This window comes from Penaeus monodon, chromosome 7 (genome assembly GCF_015228065.2).
Source record: "Penaeus monodon isolate SGIC_2016 chromosome 7, NSTDA_Pmon_1, whole genome shotgun sequence".
NCBI classification, from domain to species: domain Eukaryota; kingdom Metazoa; phylum Arthropoda; class Malacostraca; order Decapoda; family Penaeidae; genus Penaeus; species Penaeus monodon.
In genome coordinates, this window is record NC_051392.1 from 44,651,164 (window position 1) to 44,671,163 (window position 20,000).

A 20,000-nucleotide genomic window follows, 5' to 3' on the forward strand; every position below is an offset into this window, starting at 1 on the left:
TGTACTGTCCCCTTTAGATTTTAGTGAGTTGTGTTACATACAGATGGCTCCACGTTTTTCTTTCCATTACTACTAATATTAACATTGTTATCTTTCTTATTGATATCATGATTATTGAATCATTATTAAAATATTAATAACATCAGACAATAAAATAATAGAAATGAAGCTTTCAAAAAATGAAGGAAAAGAGTAAACAGATAGATATATAAGATTAATAGTTGACTTCTTGGTGACTAAGCACTTGTAGAGCCATTTATGTGTAAAGACAATAGATAAACTTAGATTACAGTGGGCATGGCATTGTAGTCTTGCCACCCGCAGTAATTGGGTTAAAGGGAAAGTTAAGCAAACTATTTATTTATGTATAAGTTCCTATCCAGAGTATATTATTTTAAGATAATTCTTTTCAGATATGCCACAGTAAGCTTCTCTGCACAACACTGCAATTTTTTTTATATTTCCTTCAATTCAGCCTCAACACAGTCTCACCAACAACAGATCTAGTGCTGATAATCTATTCTAAAATAATAAGAAACAGCTTTTAACCACAACAACCTGAGACTCATATCAGACATTTTCTTCACCGTCAATGATTCCAGCTGTGGCATATATCATTTCTCAATGAAAGAGACTAATAACAGACTTTAGGCCTACTTTAGATGGTTGTACTGGGCCAAACAAGGTTACGAGACTTCATGACATCAAGCAGATTCAACCACATGCAACAAGGATACTTGCCATTCATATAGGGACCCAATGCTTCATGACAAGAACAGATGTCACCCTAACAGGTTAAATCAGCATTTAGGATAACCTATCAACACATGCAATGATGCAATCAATATGGAATAAACACATGCTATGCTGCAATTAATATGGAACTATCTTACTGGAATTTTGTCCTATGCTAGTGGTATATGGACCTGTCCTTGTTTAGGGTACTTGTATATTATTTTCTGAGATTTTTCAAAATTGTTAACTACATTAGCAAAGTGAACCTCCATCTGATAAGGAAAATAAAAGTTTGGTGCCAAACACTGCAAAAGATAAAGCAAAGCTCAGTTTATTGGATGCATGTTAATCTTGCAAAGGAGCTTACTCTGGTGTATCCTCAAAAGTGCTCACCATAATTCCACCCAAAATCCCTCTACTGGTCTGCTCTAAAGGGAAAAAAAATGGAAAAGCAAAAAGAAGAGAGGCTCTAAAACTCCCTAAGAAAGTGTTTCTCACCTGGAGGCTCCATTTTTATCTTATCCGAGAGTCTTGAGGACCGCGAGGCTACTCTGATGGGTCGTGGAACAGCCCCAGAGACTTGCCCTTGGCCTGCTGCACCTCGGTCCCCGTATACTGAAGATATGGCATTTTCAAGATATAGGTACTGGTGTTTATTCAGAGTGAATATATCAAGCCAGAAATTTAAGTGGGTGCAAGCATTTTTTTTTTTTTTTTTTTGGCAATGGGCATTTTAACTCTACTTGAACCACAGTGCACACAAAATCCACGAATGATTTATAGTGTTCATAAGTACCCAAAGACAGTTGGCAAGTTTTGGCTTTTCTTCTCTCTTTAGAATATTATCATATGCTTCCTGCTTACTATATCATTACTATGGATGATTTTTTTTTTTGTACTTTTCTTTATCATCATTCATTTTTCTAGGCCTTTAACTATAATATATGAGAGTAATTCTAAAGCAGGTGTTATATACTATGGCCATGTCTTTCATACACTTTTCACTCTACACTCTATATTCACAGTCTCAGCCAATCAGTTTTACTATTTACATGCTAGACAGTGGAAGCAAAGATTTTGAGCAACATGACAAAAGGTAAGAGTGCAAGTGATATCTACACCAGTGTTGTCCAAACTGGGGTTCACAGTACTGCTCAAAGGGGTACCCAAGATTATGAAAATTATAATTAGTTACAAACATACACACATACATACAAAACATGTATGCACACAAGCAGGAGTGCACTCACAAAAAAAAATGTAATTTGCATTGTCTTTCTAAATACAGTTGTGTTTGATAAGCCTTAGGGAGTACATAGTGGTAGGAGGTAAAATGGGGGTACAAGTTTGGACAACACTGGAGTACAATATATAAATCTTAAAGGTCGTGCCAAGAAGAGCGAAACATTCTTGAAAAAGAAAGTCTGTCAAAAAAATGTCTTGCAGTATATGTTACTGTATCTGTATTATCAAATACACTGTGGATTTTGACATTTCATGGGTGTATAGTTAAAATCAGAATGACTAATAACTAAGGCATTAACACAAAATTAAAACCATAATATCAAGACCTCCATTCACACCCAAGCCAGGAATTATCATCATTTTGGTCAGAATCATCAAGGGTACTATGAGAGTGAGGCATAATGTTCTTCATCATGACTCTACTCGGCTTATATGTGGGAAATGAGATTTTATTGCATGTTTGCCTTTGTATTTATAGAAGTATAGATAAGCAAATCAAATATGACTATGAATCACTGCACTTTTTTTCTACTTCTATTTCTACTTCATACTTAAACATACTTTCTTCCTGGACTAATACCCTAAAATCATGGTAAAATATACAGGGTCTTGTTCTTCATGGTGTTGATTATTTTGAAGCTAGCCTGGACATGACTAGCCTAAGGGAGTGCAACAGTGAAATAACTAATCCAATGTCACTATGAAAATGGAATATTCACTGTACATTGTTTGTTTTGTTTTGTTTTGTGTGACACATATGGTTCCACAAATACTCAGCCACCAAGAATAAATTGGTAAACCTCATGCCTTAAACTGATCTCCCCCTTTCCTACATTTTTTTTCTTACCAATGCTATCAATATTAATGCTGTTATTATCATTATAATTATTATAATCCTTATAATGTTATCAAAATTACTAATAGCAATATAAGATAAAAGAGCATACTTCCAAAACTCAAGGCAAAGGGTAAACAGGTGAGTGAGAGAGTCCCATTCATTAATACCTTGGTGACTAAGCATTTGCAGAGCGCTCTACTTATAAAGACAATTAATAAATTAACCCAAGTACTTTCACACTATTCCCAGCAGCACAAGGCTAGTATGAGAGGCTGAGCAACCACAGTAGGCTCAGGGACCAAAAGCGTGTCTGAGTAGTGGGAATGAAACTACACAGGCTTACAGTACTTGCAGTCTGCCTTCTAATAATAATTTTTGAAATAATCATTAATTATAATACATTAATTTGCAATGAAAGTTTTTTCAAGAAGCTAAATAACAACAAGAACTACAGAATGCATATGGCTTACCATTTTGCCTAAACTTAATCTAATTTTTTTAACTACTAAAATCTGGACATAAAATCATCTAATTAAATGCTGAACTATAATAGCACAAGTATATACCCAAATGTAAAAAATGATATTGGTGCTACAGTATAATTGTATTTCTTAGTCCATAAATATCATATGGATGGGGGTGGGGGGGAATGCTGCTTTTACATTGAAGACCCCAGGAAATATTTCACTTTTGCAACATCCCTCTCACTAGTTCCATTAACCCATAATTGACGGGTAGCATTCATAGAGGCCTGGGCCTCGCTGCCGGGGGCTTATATCGTCGCCCTAGCATGCGCGACCACTCATGCCAAATACCAGCATCCCATGCCGTTTCTTCGTAATACTATGAAGATATGTTGTATTTTCAATTTTCATTATTTTTTACAGTCTCTACTTGCCAAACTTCCTGATAAATCGAGACTGAAGGGTATTTTTGTTGTTATATAGACTCCATAGTTGATCATTATTCGGTCTATAGTCCGAATAAAATAAGCAGTGTGTGGCATCATGGAGTTGAAATTGTCAGTTTGTTGCATTTTTTTTGTTTGTTGCATGGTAAAAATGAGAAAGTGTTACAACCGACTTAATCACACTTTCACTGACAAAAAAATAATCTTTTGCCGTGATTGTAACAAAAAAAAACTCATGGCATGTCCATGCATACTCTATGGCATGTGCGTACGTGCCCCCGGCAGATGGTCCCGACATGCCATGGCATGTACGTACATGCCACCCGTCGGCAATGGGTTAAATAGTGCAGACTTACATTCCCATATCAAATTCTGTGTTCAAGAATACTGTTAACGCAAATAGTTATCAGTAAATCTTCCTGGTACACATTCAATCACATCACATATCAGAAAACAAGGAGTAACTTACCCGTGCCAGCCATGTTTTCTGCAAGGTAACGACTAATCTTCTCTGTATTTGCACTGTTGCCAAGTTTGGCCATTTTTCTCTTTAGGTACTGCGGATCTAGAATAAAACAGAACAGGCATGCATGTAAAAGCCAAACCATGCAAATATACACAGAAAGGAAATTAATGTGGTGATCTTAAAAAGGTTCATGCATATTATAACAAAAAACTAAATGGATACTTCAAAAAAAAATTCATGCATAACACTTAAAAAAATGTATATCTATTTTTTAAATACAAATACAAATACACAAAAATGAAATCATTCTGAAAATTTTTCTATCCCAGAAAAATACATTCTCTACTTGTTAAAGTAAAAAAATCAATACTAGCAACTGAAAATCTCAATATACAAAAAATTGGAAACACTAAAAATTAAAACTATTACTGTTTCTTCTGCTATTAAGTGCAGGATATATCAACATCTTACAATCAATCTGAGCATGATTTCAGAATACAAAATATAATTTAGATAAAAAGAAACAGTAATAGCAAAAGAAAACATAAAATGAGGCAACAAGATTTATGAACATTTTGCTGCCTCCTTTAAAACAGTGGTAAAGAAAAGGGAACATATCAGTATCATACTAAGTCACACCAAATGCTGAAAAAAATCAAAAGTAAAATAAAGAAATTCTTAACACAACTAAAAAATACAAACTGCAATTGCTAAAACATGCACAAATGGGTAATTTTTAAAAATGTAACAAATAAGAAAAAACATGCTAAATTGCATTGAGGTATGAAACACTTGTTATCATTTTTATCACATTTTATTTCCTAATAATGATTCATACATACAAACAATTTTTGTGATAATACAAGCTCCTTTTAATAAAGCTTTCATTCATTGCATTTTTATTTAAGTAGCAAGATCTGGGTAATGGCTAAACATCTACAGTCCTCTATAAATAATTTAAGTAAATGCCTGAGCAAATTCATCATAAAAACAGAAATGACACCACAGCATATTTCTATTCAGTTTTAAGAAGAATAACAACATTTTTATTATTATTACAATATAGAAATAACAAGGTAAATCAGATATTTTAGATTCCTGGGTATGTGATATGCTTTTAACATAGCCAACTTGAACCCAGCTTTGTATGCCGGAATAATGTATAACTTGGTGCATGTGTAACAAGCATGAAGCACCATCTATATGTAACCATTCATGTTTACTTAAAAACAAACTTTCTTAAAGGTAATTAAATCCTGTTACAAAATGCTATAGATTTTTAAATGTCAGGTATAATAAACCATACAAAATTATTAGTTTCAAAAACTTCTACATTCTCTAAAACATCCTAACTGCAAGCACAACTGATGTAAAGAGGCCAGCCATCATACCCTGCCAATGGAGACAAGTACCCTGACCACCAGCTGGGTTTGGAGCCTGATACAGGTGACACCCATGAATATAAATATATGTACCAAAATGTTTACAGTAAAGTCTGCTAAACACTGCAGTAGTTCACACATTATGCTATCCATTATCCTGCAGTATGAAAAAATAAACGTGAAAAAAAAGACAGCATGCTACTCTGTTATATTTCAATCAACTGGATCTATCACATTGGGGTGATTTGGTCCATGATTACTTATGTACATCAGAATTAAACATTTAATGCCCACAATACCTACAGCATGCTAAATTCAACCCTACTTTATTTTGTAAATAAAATAATTCTTTTCCCACTAAGAGTCAACAACAGACATAATCACCCAATAATAAGGCAGATTTCTTGATATTCCTGAAAGCAATTTCCTGACAAGAAATAGTAATAAGAAGTGTTTAAAAGCAAAATTAATGACTTGTTACTTATGGTAACATTAAATAAACACCAACATGAGGTATAAATTTAGGTCTTAAATGTCTAAAACCTGACTCTTCTTTTGCATTAAAACTCACAGATAATAAGAAATATAGCATTTGCTTCTAGATATCCCTAGCTATCAAAAAGCCAATTTCCTTTTCACTCTTTTTTTTAATACATACAGAAGACAGTTTAAAGAATTCCATATTTTAGGCAAAAGTAGGGGCAAAACTTTGATATTCTTATGAATGAACCATAAATTTGCACCTCTTAATCAACTACCTACGTGTTAATATGTGCATTATCAGTGTGATTATACAACATTGTAAACATCAGACATTTTTAACAACTCAACTCTTAAACTTTCATACTTATACCTTTGCTTCTTCCTGACTAAACCCTGTCAACTTTCCAAGAATAATCTATCTGTCAGTTATCCTTTCTTCAGAGCTTCTTCCTTTGACCTGACTCGTATTGGGATCATTACCAGGACAGTATACCAGAATTCTATCTCCAAATGTTTCGCCATTCCTCAAAGTACATCTATACATTGTACATCAGAATCATGAAAATAATGAGTGCAGAGCAATCTAAACAATGAATCATTTGTCACAACTGCATGTACTTCCATGATATGGCCACTGTTTTCTTGTGTATTTGCTTGTCTACATCAAATAAGCACCAAGAAAATAAATATGATTCATCAAAACATGTTTATGAATTTTAAACTGTGCAACCTAGCTCCAAACAAAATGGTAAAATTATTTTTTGAAAACCAGAGAAAGTATGATCCCTTCATGACATTAATAATCAATCTCTTGCAATGAATTTAATACAGTTTAGAAAAGAAAGTGCTTAAAATCCAAAGATGGGGCATTACTATCCAACTTAACTTTTTATTATTATTTTTCCTTTATGTTGTAGAAATAATCAAGTCTATAAATAAACAAATAAATAAATTATGACTTCTTAAAAAATGTCTCAATTTCATTTGATTTTATTTATACCTCTTATCACTTCCATCCCATTTTTTTCTCTTAATCATAATCAATCAGTTTTTCACAAACATATATCTTTGTGACTGTGTGCCTGTGCCTGTACACATACAAATGCATGTGTGTGAATCTGACTGAATACAAATATGGACATAGATATGAATATGAATGTGAATGTGAATGTGAATGTGAATGTGAATGTGAATGTTAATGTGAATGTGAATGTGGATGTTAGTGTGTGTGTGTGTGTGTGTGTGTGTGTGTGTGTGTGTGTGTGTGTGTGTGTGTGTGTGTGTGTGTGTGTGTGTGTGTGTGTGTGTGTGTGTGTGTGTGTGTCCATGAGTTTAACATAATAAACTGTGTATAAATAAGTGTGCTTCATTCAGTGAGTACACTAATGAATGAATGAGCAAAATCATGATTGGACCAAACCTTCAAAATGAATAATTAGTAACTTAATAAACTAGCATTATAAGTAATTTTCAGTTCTCAAATTATAACAACCATTAAAAATAGAGGATCAAGTGTGTGAAGAAAGGAGCAAACATAATATCCTTTCATATGTACATGAAGTATTTTTTAATGTAAGTGAAGCACATGTCCACAAAAATCATTGTAATTATTGTGTACATCTCTGTTCCCCTCCGTTTATTCCATTTGTCAAATGAATATATACTTGTTTGTTTGCTTACAATAAGAGCCAGACGACAGTGGTACACTCATATAGCTTAAGCTAAATAGTCACGGATTACGAAAAGTCTGATTTCCATGTTTTAAATTTTTTGTACCCTTAAAAAATAATTAGAAAAAAGTCAACACAGGCATACAGTACCCAAGAGAGCACACTCATCTAAACAGAGAGACACATGTACAAGCATAGGCCTTTCATAGTCTATATTGAACTCTAAATTCTGAAATAACATGTTTTTCTTTTTTAAAATGCTCAGGACATTAATATAAAATTGATAAACCATGCAATGAAACTGCAAAAGTCAAAAACAGTACATTACTATCTTGAACTAATAAAACTCTAAAATCTTCATCCACTAACAAATGAAAGCATAATATAACACACATTTTATACTTCTTGGACCTCACATCACTGGACAAGAACAACTCATCTTGGTAAGGACATCATGAAGATGTGGTACCCACAGACCAAGTCCGGCTTGGGAGGCGGTTCTATATAATGATTGTGAACACATCCTACAGATTTTTTTTCTACATATAATGTTCTATGGGAAAAAGAAAATACCAAATACAAGATTCCACACTACACTATGACTAGCTCCCCTATCATATATATCTTCAACCTCTCCAAGTGACAAACAAAATAAAACACTTCCACCTGCAACTAAATTTCAACATTAGAAAGCACTGACCAGAAAACCAATCCTGTGCACTCATTTTCTGTAGGAGGGGTGATTGTGGCCACACTTGTACTATCTTGGTAGATAAAATTCATTAAATAAAGAATCTTAAAAGTCTGTAACATACAAACAAAAATTTGCATTATATTAACTACTACTATACTCTAAAACATATCAACTTAGAGACCTTTCTCCAACAAATTTATTCCTATCCTTTCTGTAATAAATTTCAATTGCATTCACTCAAATGCTTATACATAAAAAATACAGAGAATCAATGATTTTTAAGACAACTAGCTCCTAAAAAAGAACTAAGTCAGCTATCGAACATTAAGAGGCACAGATACATACACACACATACAAACACAGCCATTCCTAATTATTGTATAGTGCTTGTCAAAACTCTTGCCCCACTTCTAAGTCTAACTAATGTCTGCTGATACTGACACAGCTGCAATAATGTTGAGGGTAGATAAAATATTTTATACTACAAAGGCTAGCATTGATTTTTTTTACATTAAAACTTATGGCAACAGTACCATGTAAAATCTATAAATATAAATATGATCAACATGAACCAAATTTCAAATATTCTTATTTTTAATAAAGAAAGTATATGAAGAAGTATATCATGAATACTGTCTTTTAAACCAACATAAATGGTAGACTTTCTAATCTTAACCCAATGCCAATAGGGATGGTATGTATGTACATGACATGTCCACTATGAGTTTGGTTTATTGTCTTTACACACAGATGGCTCCACAAGAAGTCAATTATTTACCTGTTTTCTAGATTTTTGGAAATATTTCTCCTGTAAACTCTAGGAAACAGAAAATCAATTGGGGTCACAAGGTCTACTAACCTTGGTGGCTAAGCACTAGTGGAGCCATATATGTGTAGAGACTGTCAAATTAAAAATACAGAGAAAAAACTACATTTTTCTGACTGCAGCGGGTTAAAGGGATTTCTAAATTCATTATAAAAAAGCAAACAAGAGTTCTGACTTGCACAGTTTATGCAGCCAATTATTTATACAGTCTTTAAAAGGCCTCTGTTAACTGCCCTTATTCCTGTTATAATAATCCAAGAAGCTTAAGAAATATGGCTGCTAAAATATTAACCACAAATAAAATTGCACTTTCAACTCTTTAGAGAGTTTCATGTCTCTGTATTTGAGCACCTAATTCGATCACACAAAGAGATTCATTTAATATATAACAACTTACTCCACCCTATCTGATATATGGAGATGCTGGATCCCCAGATAATGTTGCCAGTTGTTAAAAATCTGTCACACATTATGACAAGCAAATTCAATGACTAGATTACTATTTAAAGCACCTAAATATCTCACCTGAATAATAATTTAAACAGAAGGACAGATCTCCTAGGAACCCTTTGCGGTGAGTTACTTTTTTTCATCTATCTGTACACCACTTCTTTCACAACACAGAAACTTTTAGCTACCCCAGAAGTAACATTAGTAATATGATTATGTCAGCTAACAAGGAATTTAAAAATTCCTCCTGTTTTACATATTACAATTACAATGAGAATATTATTTGAGGATTCTTACAATATCTCATTTCTGAGAAACAGAAACAGGAATAGTAAATAATGATTACTTTGCCATCCTGGTTTTTTTTTCTCTCTTTTTTATGACTTAAGAATATATTCCACCAAACTGGTGAAGCAATTTTTTTTTTTTCACATTCAGTTATTAATCACAATGTACTGGATCACTTGTGTTTCACAATCTTTACAAAATAAACATATTGCTTTTCTTCTGTTCCATCTTTCTTTATTTTCAATGAGAATAGTGACAATCATTCCCATAGTACCTAAATTTTGATAAATTGTCACACAGGACATTAATTTTTTCTACTGTTTTCTTGATAAAATGACAAACTGACCTAGAATGCACTGGTGGTTCTTCATATTAATCTCCACCCATTTTTCTTTTAAATATTCACCACAACCTGATCAACCCTGACTAGAATTCTGTAGCAGTTAATGCGTGTGAAAATAAAATGTTAATCAAAGCAAGTTTAACAGGTAAACTAAATGGTTGGCATAAAATCAAAACAAAACTATCATATGTAATCTGTTTTACACACTTCTCATCTATCCTTTAGACAAATCAAAATACAAGACATCTGAAATCCCTTTGAACACCATAAAAAAATTTAAAACATCAAACCACCTAACACTGTTACCCTACAAATGTTCCATGACATGGGCTACACTAAAAAAAAAATGCATAAACTACACTTAGCCCCAGTATCTTATTTATTTTTTGGACAAGGTGTGTGAATGAACTACATATGATAGCTGATCATTTGAGATAAAATGAGCACAAACTTCAGTAATGAATGTTTCATGATATTAACAGTACAACATCATTTCATAGGAACACTATGGAAAGAGACTTGAAATTCAGCCAAATTGGTAGAGACCCCAAAGTGGAATCTTGAAGCCATAAATAATCCTCCAGAGCCTAATTTGCTTCTAAATATGTATGAGATTCTTAAATGAAGTGATCAAAGGTCATACTATGTGACAAAAGGCTGACTGAAAGCTATTGCCATAAGCCATTTCACTCCTTAATATGAATATGAATTATTAGGACTGAAGCTTAAAAGAAAATGCACTGGTATGATAAAAGTGCATAATGCAAGAGCAATTACAGCTAAGAGAGGAAATGTCTCTCTTTTCCGGTAATCTTGCACAGCTTTCTTATCAAACACCTAAGAACATGTTTTTAAGACAAGTTTAAAGAAAAAACAACCATAAAAGTCTTAGTAATAGAAATATGAAATACACCCAATTTTGTACATTTAAAAAAATTAAATTAATCTTTTCTGGTATATTCCTCCAATTATTCTCATCTTTTCTTTTTCTTCTTTAACTGTTTCCTGTGGCTTAAATAGGTGCCCTCAGCCCGTGGGAAGAGACGTCACATTATACAAACAAATCAAGGACGGTGCGTGGCAACTGTTCACAAGTGCGTTCCTGAGGCTGATTTGACGTTTCATCCCACATATCATCTAGTTCATCACATTCTGAGGCCGAGCCTAAGGGCGCTTGAAGACTCCCACCTGGATCATAATATAAAGCATTATCTACGCTATGATTACCAGAATTCTGATTTGTGTTGTTAACACTCGCGATATTTCCCAGACGAAAGCCTCTTTCTAATAACAAAGCAGCTTTATTTGGATGTATAGGTTGACTAGAGGGTGTGCCATACTCTCCAAAGTCATCATCTTGTTGTATAGCAGAACCTCTTGGATTTTTCTTTGGCGGTAAAGATGGAGGCGTTTCTTCTACTTTATTACTGCTTCCCGTGGTTGTTCCTGGAGTGGCTGCAGTCCTAGCCTGACCCATTACAAATTCAAGATTTGAATAGCATGATGCATATGATGCATCTCCATAAACAGCATCTCCACCCAGGGGATTATTGTTTGCAGAATCAGATATACCTGTTATGTCTTCATAAACTGCAAATCCATCTCCTACTGCAGATAGGAGGTCATTCACACTACCTTGACTAAGAACATCATCCAACATGTCTGGATCTGAATATACGCTAGCATCATCTGACCAGAAGGGTGAGGGTCTTGGCTGGGCAACATTTGCTTTGGGTGACGTAGCACCTGCTCTCCTCCTGTCTAGGGTAGCTGTGAGTCTCTGTTTGATATCATCAAGACTCTGTCCTGGTGATGGGAAAGCTCCTGCCATTGGAGGAGAGAGTGATGGGGGAGTAGGAGTCTTCGGCTGAGCCAGTGGCGGGGGTGAGGCTGAAGGGGGCGGACGGGGCTGAGGTTGTGCTGCAGGAGGTGAAGGTACTTTGATATATGATGGTGGTGTTGGTTTTGTTTCCTCCAGTGTAATACTGTCAAGAAAACCTGATCTGGGAGACTGAGGTGTCTTGTGACGAAGACTGTCTTCTATGGTTGTAGAAGCTGCCAAGGGTGAGTCCAGGCCAAGAATACGCTGGAATAACCCATAATTGTTCTTTAGCCTCTTAAATGACGTGAAAGGCCTACCTGAGTCTAGAGGCAAATACTGGAATGGCCGTGGCTCACTGGTACTCTTGTCTGATGGTCGCAACAGCTGCACGTACACCTTTATGGGGTTCTCTATCTACAAATGCAGAATAAGATACAAATAGTGCTTTAGCTACACATACAAAATGCTTACACAAACTTACAATAAAAATACTACTTTATTATTATAATTTCTTTTCATATAAAAAGGAATTGCTAGCATTTACTCACAAACAAACTCAAAGTGAAACCATAATATTACCCTTACTATAACACCTGGAAACAGATCTACTTTAGAAGCTAAATGGAATAAGAAAAATCTACTACAGAAATATGTATGGTTCTCTAAAGAGATTCCCGAGTCAATGGAAGTTAAAAGTAATGCCTTCACATGCATCACCTTACTGCTTACAAACCTGAGTCTTTACAGAGTTTCTATTCATCTATCAACTTCAAATTATATCTCTTAAGTTGATATTTCAAATTCTATCTGTTTTACATCTATACCAAAGACAACTCAGATCATATTTACCTCAAGAGTTTTATATCTGGGAGTCTTAAACGAAATGGCCACTTGCTTGTGGACATCAGAAGCTTGGAAGTCACCAAAGGCTTCCCATTCTATCATTCCATCTTTGACCTCATAGAAGCGGACATGAATGTCCTCTGGTGGATGGAATTTCTCTTTAGATTTAATGTTTTGTGACAAAGAATGATTAACAGCTCCAAATCATTTCAGTAAACACAGTCAAAACAACTTTTAAAAATCTGAAACAAGTCCCAGTTTCCTTATTCTTAGTTGCAAATATATTTTATTACAGTAAAAATCAAGAAGAGTTTCTTTCAAAAAAATATGAATCATATTTACTTGTTATTTACTATTTTGAAGTTTCCTTTTATATAAGATTTCATAATGAAATTTTGAGGATTCATCCATCATATAAGTATTTCTCCATATAATAATCTTCAGAAAGGAATGATATGATAGAAAAAAAGGAAATAATAATAAAATACTTCAAATTTCTAAATAACAATAACTATTTATGAAAGCCTTAACAACCACTTACCTTTAGTAACTTTATCACAGAGGAGAATAATCTCTTTGCCACCAGCCACACTGCTCGTGCAGTCACTGAGCTTGCAGATAATCAGATCTGATGTGGCCTCTGCCAGAGAAGATTCAGGTCATATATTGAAATAGAAACAAACAAGACATCTTTTTATACTGCCTTATTTTCCTGTTGCTTTTTTCCCTACTAGGGATGACCTAATATTCAGTGAAATCTTTATTTACTTGAAATATATAAGACACAAGAGAAGAGATTGGTATGCCTGTTTGACATCAGGAATAAAGAAAGAAAGAATGAAAGAAATTATTTCATAAAAGGAAAACTAAAGAAGGGAAGATAAGAGAAAGGAAAGACAAGGAAAGGATGACAAAGAGAAACAGAAAGAGAAGATAGGAAAAACAGAATGAATGAGAAGATAGGATTAAATTAGGAAAGAGGCAAAACAGGATGGAGGGACTAGGAGTTGATTGGATGGATCAATAAAGTTTATAGTTTATACAGGATGTAAGTGAGCTACCTACTATGCGAAGGGCAAAGAAAGAAAAACAGAAGAGACTAAATACAGAACTAGACAGGCAGCTGAATCGACAGATGATGCAACAAAACAAAGATACCAATTAAAACCGCATGGAACTTACTTTTGTCGTAAATTGGATCTGAAACCTGTGGTTTTAAAGGGAAGGTAAATTTCCCCTTTTCTGATCCCTCTAGGAATACTTGAAAACACAATCTCAGAGCATTTAGGTCAATGCTCTGTGGCTGGTTACGATGAGAAAACCCAGCTGCAAAACAATGGAAAAGCATCATAAGCAAACCAGACAAGTAAAATAGTTTTTACCACTCTTGCAGAGTGCTTCTTCACATCTAGACTATATACTAATACAATTTTTATTCAAGCTTGTTTTGAAATTGCTTTCAATTCAAATCAAATACATTAATTACCTAATCAACAAGAGTGTATATGCATCCATGAAAAGCCAAACCAACAAATTCAAAAACTATTGACAGAACATTCAGTGCTCTCAACTCACTCTGGAAAGGGTCCACTCTAATCTCCTCTCGTAATTTGAGGGCATCTTCCACATCACGTTTTTTGACACACTGGATTCCCAAGTTACTAAAGACACACTGCATGGAGTCATTGTTAATGGTCATTGTACACACGCCTTTTTTGCATCCTTCCTTCCCCACCAAGTTGTGTGGGTGGGGTCGGTAAGGTGGGTCAACAGTGACACAGGACACCACCACCACAGCAGGTCCTTTGTATCCTACCACCTGATGATAAGAAAAACAAAACAAGTCTATTAAAAGGATTACAGAGAGAAGCCTTAGTAAATGCATTTTCTTGCTTTCTTTTTCTGTACAAAATACATCAATCTAAAAACCTTTCACTTGAAATTAAAATCATATTTCAATGCTTTCATAATAAATCTTTAAAAATCTCAAATTCAGACATTTACTACATACAGTCTGCAAAAAGATTTACTTCTATCTTAGTTTTCTATAAAACTTTATTAATTCTAAATATTAAAATATATATTTCTAATATAAATATAAAAGAGTATCACACACCTGAATAGCTGGGTAAGTTTTATTTTCTGTTGTACTTCGAACTCCTGGTATTGATCCAGCTGAACGTCCTTCACAAATATAACGAAAACGGAGTGCCTTAGCCTGGGGCTGTTCTATAATACGTACCTAAAACATAAAATAAAATAATAATAATAATAAAAATTGCAACACATGCCTATTAGGTTCCAATACTGTATTTCTAACTATAATGTCATCAAATCATACTTGACATAATACCAATTATACATTAATATACAAGAAATTCTATACCTGACCCTCAATGACATAACAAACACTTACATAGGCTTTACGTTTGCTCTCCAGATCGGGGTCAGGTCTACTCGCAGAGGATATGGTAGAAAAGTTTGCTTCACTTGCAGCCCCTCCTCCTCCGCCTCCTCCCATCTGTACCCCTCCATACACAGAAATGGCTGATGCTGCATAATCAGGGTCATCTTGGCCAATAATATCAACTGAAATTAAAAACCAAGTTAACAGAAATACAATGAATTTGCCTTTTGATATAAGAATGGGTATGTTAAACAGTGGATCTATCAACATGAACTTTAGCAGAATGAATTATACCCAAATGTCACTACCATACCCCCACTCCCCTTGTAAACCCTCCTTCACCTGAGCAAATCACACATCACACTTTCCTGTTTCACTCTTCTTGTGAATGAAAAAGCACAAGTTAAAGTAGTAATTCTATGACATATTTCATCCAGCCAAACCCTATTTCTTTTCCTCTACCCACATCACACAGAATACTATTATGTATCAGTCCCTACTACTCATCCACCTAATACTTAAAACTACATCTAAATACACAGTATATAATTCCATATGATAAAATACCATATGTGTTTTATCAATATCTGCACAGTAATCTATGCCTAATTTTCATTCACAAGCACAAGTTGATGTGATAACTGTGTACTCAAACACTCTGTATTTGAGATTTAAGAATGAAATACACACTTTCTGGTGTGCAATCTTGAGCTCTTGAAATGGCTGCAACTATAACCTGCTTTTGAAACGAAAAATATTCTCTTTTGTGGCTGGATTTTGTGGAAGGTTTGCAGTTCTAAGGGATTAATTTTGTTTCCAAGAAAGTGGCTCAACACGTTCTTAGTCACAAAGAAATCAACTACTTGGTTTACCTGGTCTCACCTTTTTAACCCATTTCTTGAATTTTCAGAAAGTATTATCTTAATAATGGTTAAATTATCAAAAGATTATAACAAATACAAAGTAGTAATTCTATGACTTATAGCAAAAGGATCAGAAACAAAAACAATTTCAATGAAAAAAAAAATAATAAAGAATGGGATAAACAGGTAAGGTCAGGTAGACTTAGTTAATTGACTCTTTGGAGACTTGTTTGTGAAGTCATCTGTATGTAACATAACTGACAAAGCAAAACTACAGCGAGCAGTGCATGTATCTTCACACTTAAACAAACTCAAATGTAGATATGAAGCAGAGTTTTTAAAAAGCATATCAGACATATCATAATGATTTTATCACCTTTCCTACAGAAATTCACTGGCAAAGGAATGCAATTGACTAGTATCATAAAGGGAAAGCAGCCAACAAAATTAGCCATACTAACAGCAGATGTTTACAGTTTCTCATCACTTACATTGCAAAATATTTTTCAAGCATTTGAAAAGAGTGCTTGAGAGCTATCACATTAACTCTTTATGTGAAATGGTAAACATGGTATAGATAGTATTACCCAGCATGGTAACTAAAGTATCCCTTTCTAACATTTAATTACATTCAGATAAACTGTTTCTGCTACTAATCTCTCCCTAAAATCTTTTCCTCACAATCTATTTATATCATTAATTCCCTTGCTTTGACAATTGTCTTCTTTGAATTATTCTTGTTTCAACTTAACCCAAAAGTGGCAGGAAAATGCAGTGCTGATGCACTTTTATCTTACGATATGTCTCTACACACAGATGGCTCTACAAGTGCTCAACCACCAAGGAGTCAATTGGTAGACCTTATGATCTCCTCTGATTAACCTTTCTTGGAGTTTTCAATAAATATGTTTTACTAATGCTATCAATATCGATGATGACTTTATAATTATTAAAACATTATTACTAATAGTAATACAAGATAAAAGAGAACATTTCCAAAAATCATGAAAAAGGGTAAATAGGTGTGATGGGTAGTATTAATAATTGACTACTTGGTGATTAACCTTTAACAGCCAGGGACACATAGCCATCATGAAAACCAACTAATCATGACAGATATGGCTATAGGTATCATGACTCGCTAAAGCAAGTCATGCATGCAGTTCTGCTAAATGTAACAAGCTCCCTAGGTAAGAAGGATAGATGGTTGCCAGAAGTCACTGGAAGGAGTGACATACACAAATTTCTGCCACCATCATTGTGGGTTAAGGACTTGTGGAGACATATACATATAACGACAATAATTAAATCAAACTCATAGTAGGCATGGCATGTATGTACTTGCCATCCCCTGCAGCAGTGGGTTACAACAGCTGTACAAAATATCATTATGGAAAAAAATGAATGTATTATCTATGTAACTTATAATTTTGAATTTGTCACACCTCCAGAAACTCATATGGCATACTATTTGAATTTAATCTTCATTCTTGAAACAATTTAAAGCTTCAAAAATTTTAATTTTAACATCAAATCTCAAGGAATAGATATACATTCGGTTAAACAAAATTTTGTATAACTGGCTATATTTCCTCAGTATACTTCCACTTGGGAGTATGTTAGGTAGTAACAAAGAGACAATATACTATATCAATTGACAATTCAAATTTCACTATTCTAAATTTGACAACTAATAAATACCTAGTATTCCATCTCGTGTAAAAGACACAGCTAGAAATACATAAATGAGCCTCTGTAATTCTAAAGTCTGTGAGATTTTGGCATATCTACAGATTAAAAACACTGAAATGAAAATATTTTCTAACACACTAAATACTGTTGTGTAATCTATGCTGAACAAGTTAAATAACTGATAACACATGCCTTGTCAAGCTCATGTGCCAAAATGTTCTGCAATTAAGGATATGCTTGTTATATTGCTAAATCAGTATAGGACTCCAAAGGCCATTTTTTTCATTGCCTTCCCTAGGAAAATTAACTTTCTAATTTAACCCCTGTGTTTCATTTATAGAAGCTACATCAATGAACTCAAACAAAGAGATTTGCTCTATTTCATAATATTCCCTAAATGAACTATGTACTCAGATGTATCTGGGGGTATTTATTTATATAGTGAAATTAATATAATAGTTATTTATCTATAAATAAATTCTTAAAACAGGAAAACAGAACAAAAACAGGATCATGAATACTTACTGACGTCACTAATGTTGAGAGAAAGCTGGTTGGAGGAAGTACGCTGGGCAACAAACATTGGGTCAGCCATGCCTCAAACACCTGGGAAATCAAAAGCAAAATTAGTTCTTTGTTCTCTGATGAAGCTATTGTTCTACTAGCTTTGACCTATGTAAGACTATTGTCATGAATGACATTTTCCTTTCAGGTAGGTAGTTTTTTAAGGGGGATGTCTCATAGGTATATCAATGTAAAAATCATTTCTTGTTTTGCAAATTACAGTAAATCACATCAAAAGAAAGTGTCAACATGAAATACAAGACAAAGTAAAATCTCAGTGAGAAAATCTGCGGGTTTCATTAATGTATTTTTCCTTTATATTCTTTATATTCCCTTTTGGAATTCACAAGATTTCTTTTCTTGGCTGCTGAGATGAGAAGCTGAGTCGTGAAGGTTGCAGCATTTTGAACTCGTGAATGCTATAGCATAAACCCCTGCCCACCAAAGATCTTGTGATATAAATAATGCATCGGCTTGCAGTTCAGATTATTCTTACCCTCTATGAATAAATTCAGTCTCAAAACAACTATCAAAGCTGCGGAGCATATGTAGTTAATGGTGGATGAGTGAGAAAAAGCCAGACTTGGTATGCTGGAAACTGGTAAGCATGTTGAATGCTGTCACTCATTTCTGCCATTATTCCAGTAGTGAAATATTTATATTACCAAATGCTCATAATCAACCAATAAAGCATTCATGACTCCATCTAGCAAATATCAAAATATATGTATTCATATTTGTTGTGAAAATATACACAATTTATGAAGGCTACTTATTTTGCCCTAAAAAGGATTTTCAAATGATACCTGTCTTAGAGTGAAGAAATTAGTGAGTGGTTAATGTACCTATTATAATGAAAATCTCACTGCAAAATGCCCTCTCGCTTTAAGCTCATCATTTATTTCATAATTAGAATTATCTTTTAATTCCAAATTCTTTTCTTTGTGTGGAATTCATGTCAAACAAATTGTTTGTAGAACAATGAAAGGAAGTACAGGAAAACACAAATATGTTGAAGGTCTTTTCGCTTTACAGTTTCATCTGGCAAAAAGGCCTGCAGCACATTTGTGTGTTTTCCTGTACTTTTCTTGACTGTTCTACTTGCCTTTTCTTTGTATTAAGTTAATAAACCTCCACAATCTGAACAACTTCATCTTTTTCTTTTCTTTGTCATAACTTGCATCTTTAAAAAAAAAATTGTTTGAAATCACTATGTCATCATTTATTTTGATTTTCTGTTTCTTCTTTTTAGGTTTTCATTATATACATAATTTTTTCATGTCAACATGGCCTAGATTACTTTTATTATTTATGAATTGCAACTTATTCATCTGAAGATTATTAGCAAATAAATTTCAATTTTTCTTTGAAGATGTACAGATCTGAATACCATTATTATGCCCTTGTTGTTTTTCAGTATCATCAAGCACCTTTAGTCATGGCAAGGAGGTCAGGAGCTGTCAGCTGGCTACAACTTCA

The 20,000-nt window shown here is 33.9% G+C and overlaps 1 protein-coding gene across 3 annotated transcripts in view; it reads right to left on the minus strand.

The window, feature by feature from the left end:
* LOC119575364 (transcription factor p65-like) overlaps positions 1 to 20,000 on the minus strand; it is a 38,788-nt gene that overhangs the window by 6,028 nt on the left and 12,760 nt on the right. The window contains exons 2-11 of one of the 3 annotated variants that reach the window (XM_037922934.1): positions 18,483 to 18,563; positions 15,412 to 15,584; positions 15,112 to 15,237; positions 14,571 to 14,814; positions 14,178 to 14,321; positions 13,537 to 13,635; positions 13,002 to 13,135; positions 12,470 to 12,566; positions 4,198 to 4,293; positions 1,234 to 1,350 (exon numbers count right to left, since the gene is read on the minus strand). In XM_037922934.1, coding sequence (XP_037778862.1) covers positions 1,234 to 1,350; positions 4,198 to 4,293; positions 12,470 to 12,566; positions 13,002 to 13,135; positions 13,537 to 13,635; positions 14,178 to 14,321; positions 14,571 to 14,814; positions 15,112 to 15,237; positions 15,412 to 15,584; positions 18,483 to 18,552 — 1,300 coding nt within the window. In that variant the 5' untranslated portion in view covers positions 18,553 to 18,563. Of the gene's footprint in view, positions 1 to 1,233; positions 1,351 to 4,197; positions 4,294 to 6,225; positions 12,567 to 13,001; positions 13,136 to 13,536; positions 13,636 to 14,177; positions 14,322 to 14,570; positions 14,815 to 15,111; positions 15,238 to 15,411; positions 15,585 to 18,482; positions 18,564 to 20,000 lie in introns of those variants that run through there. The other 2 variants (XM_037922935.1, XM_037922933.1) reach the window with 2 other exon arrangements.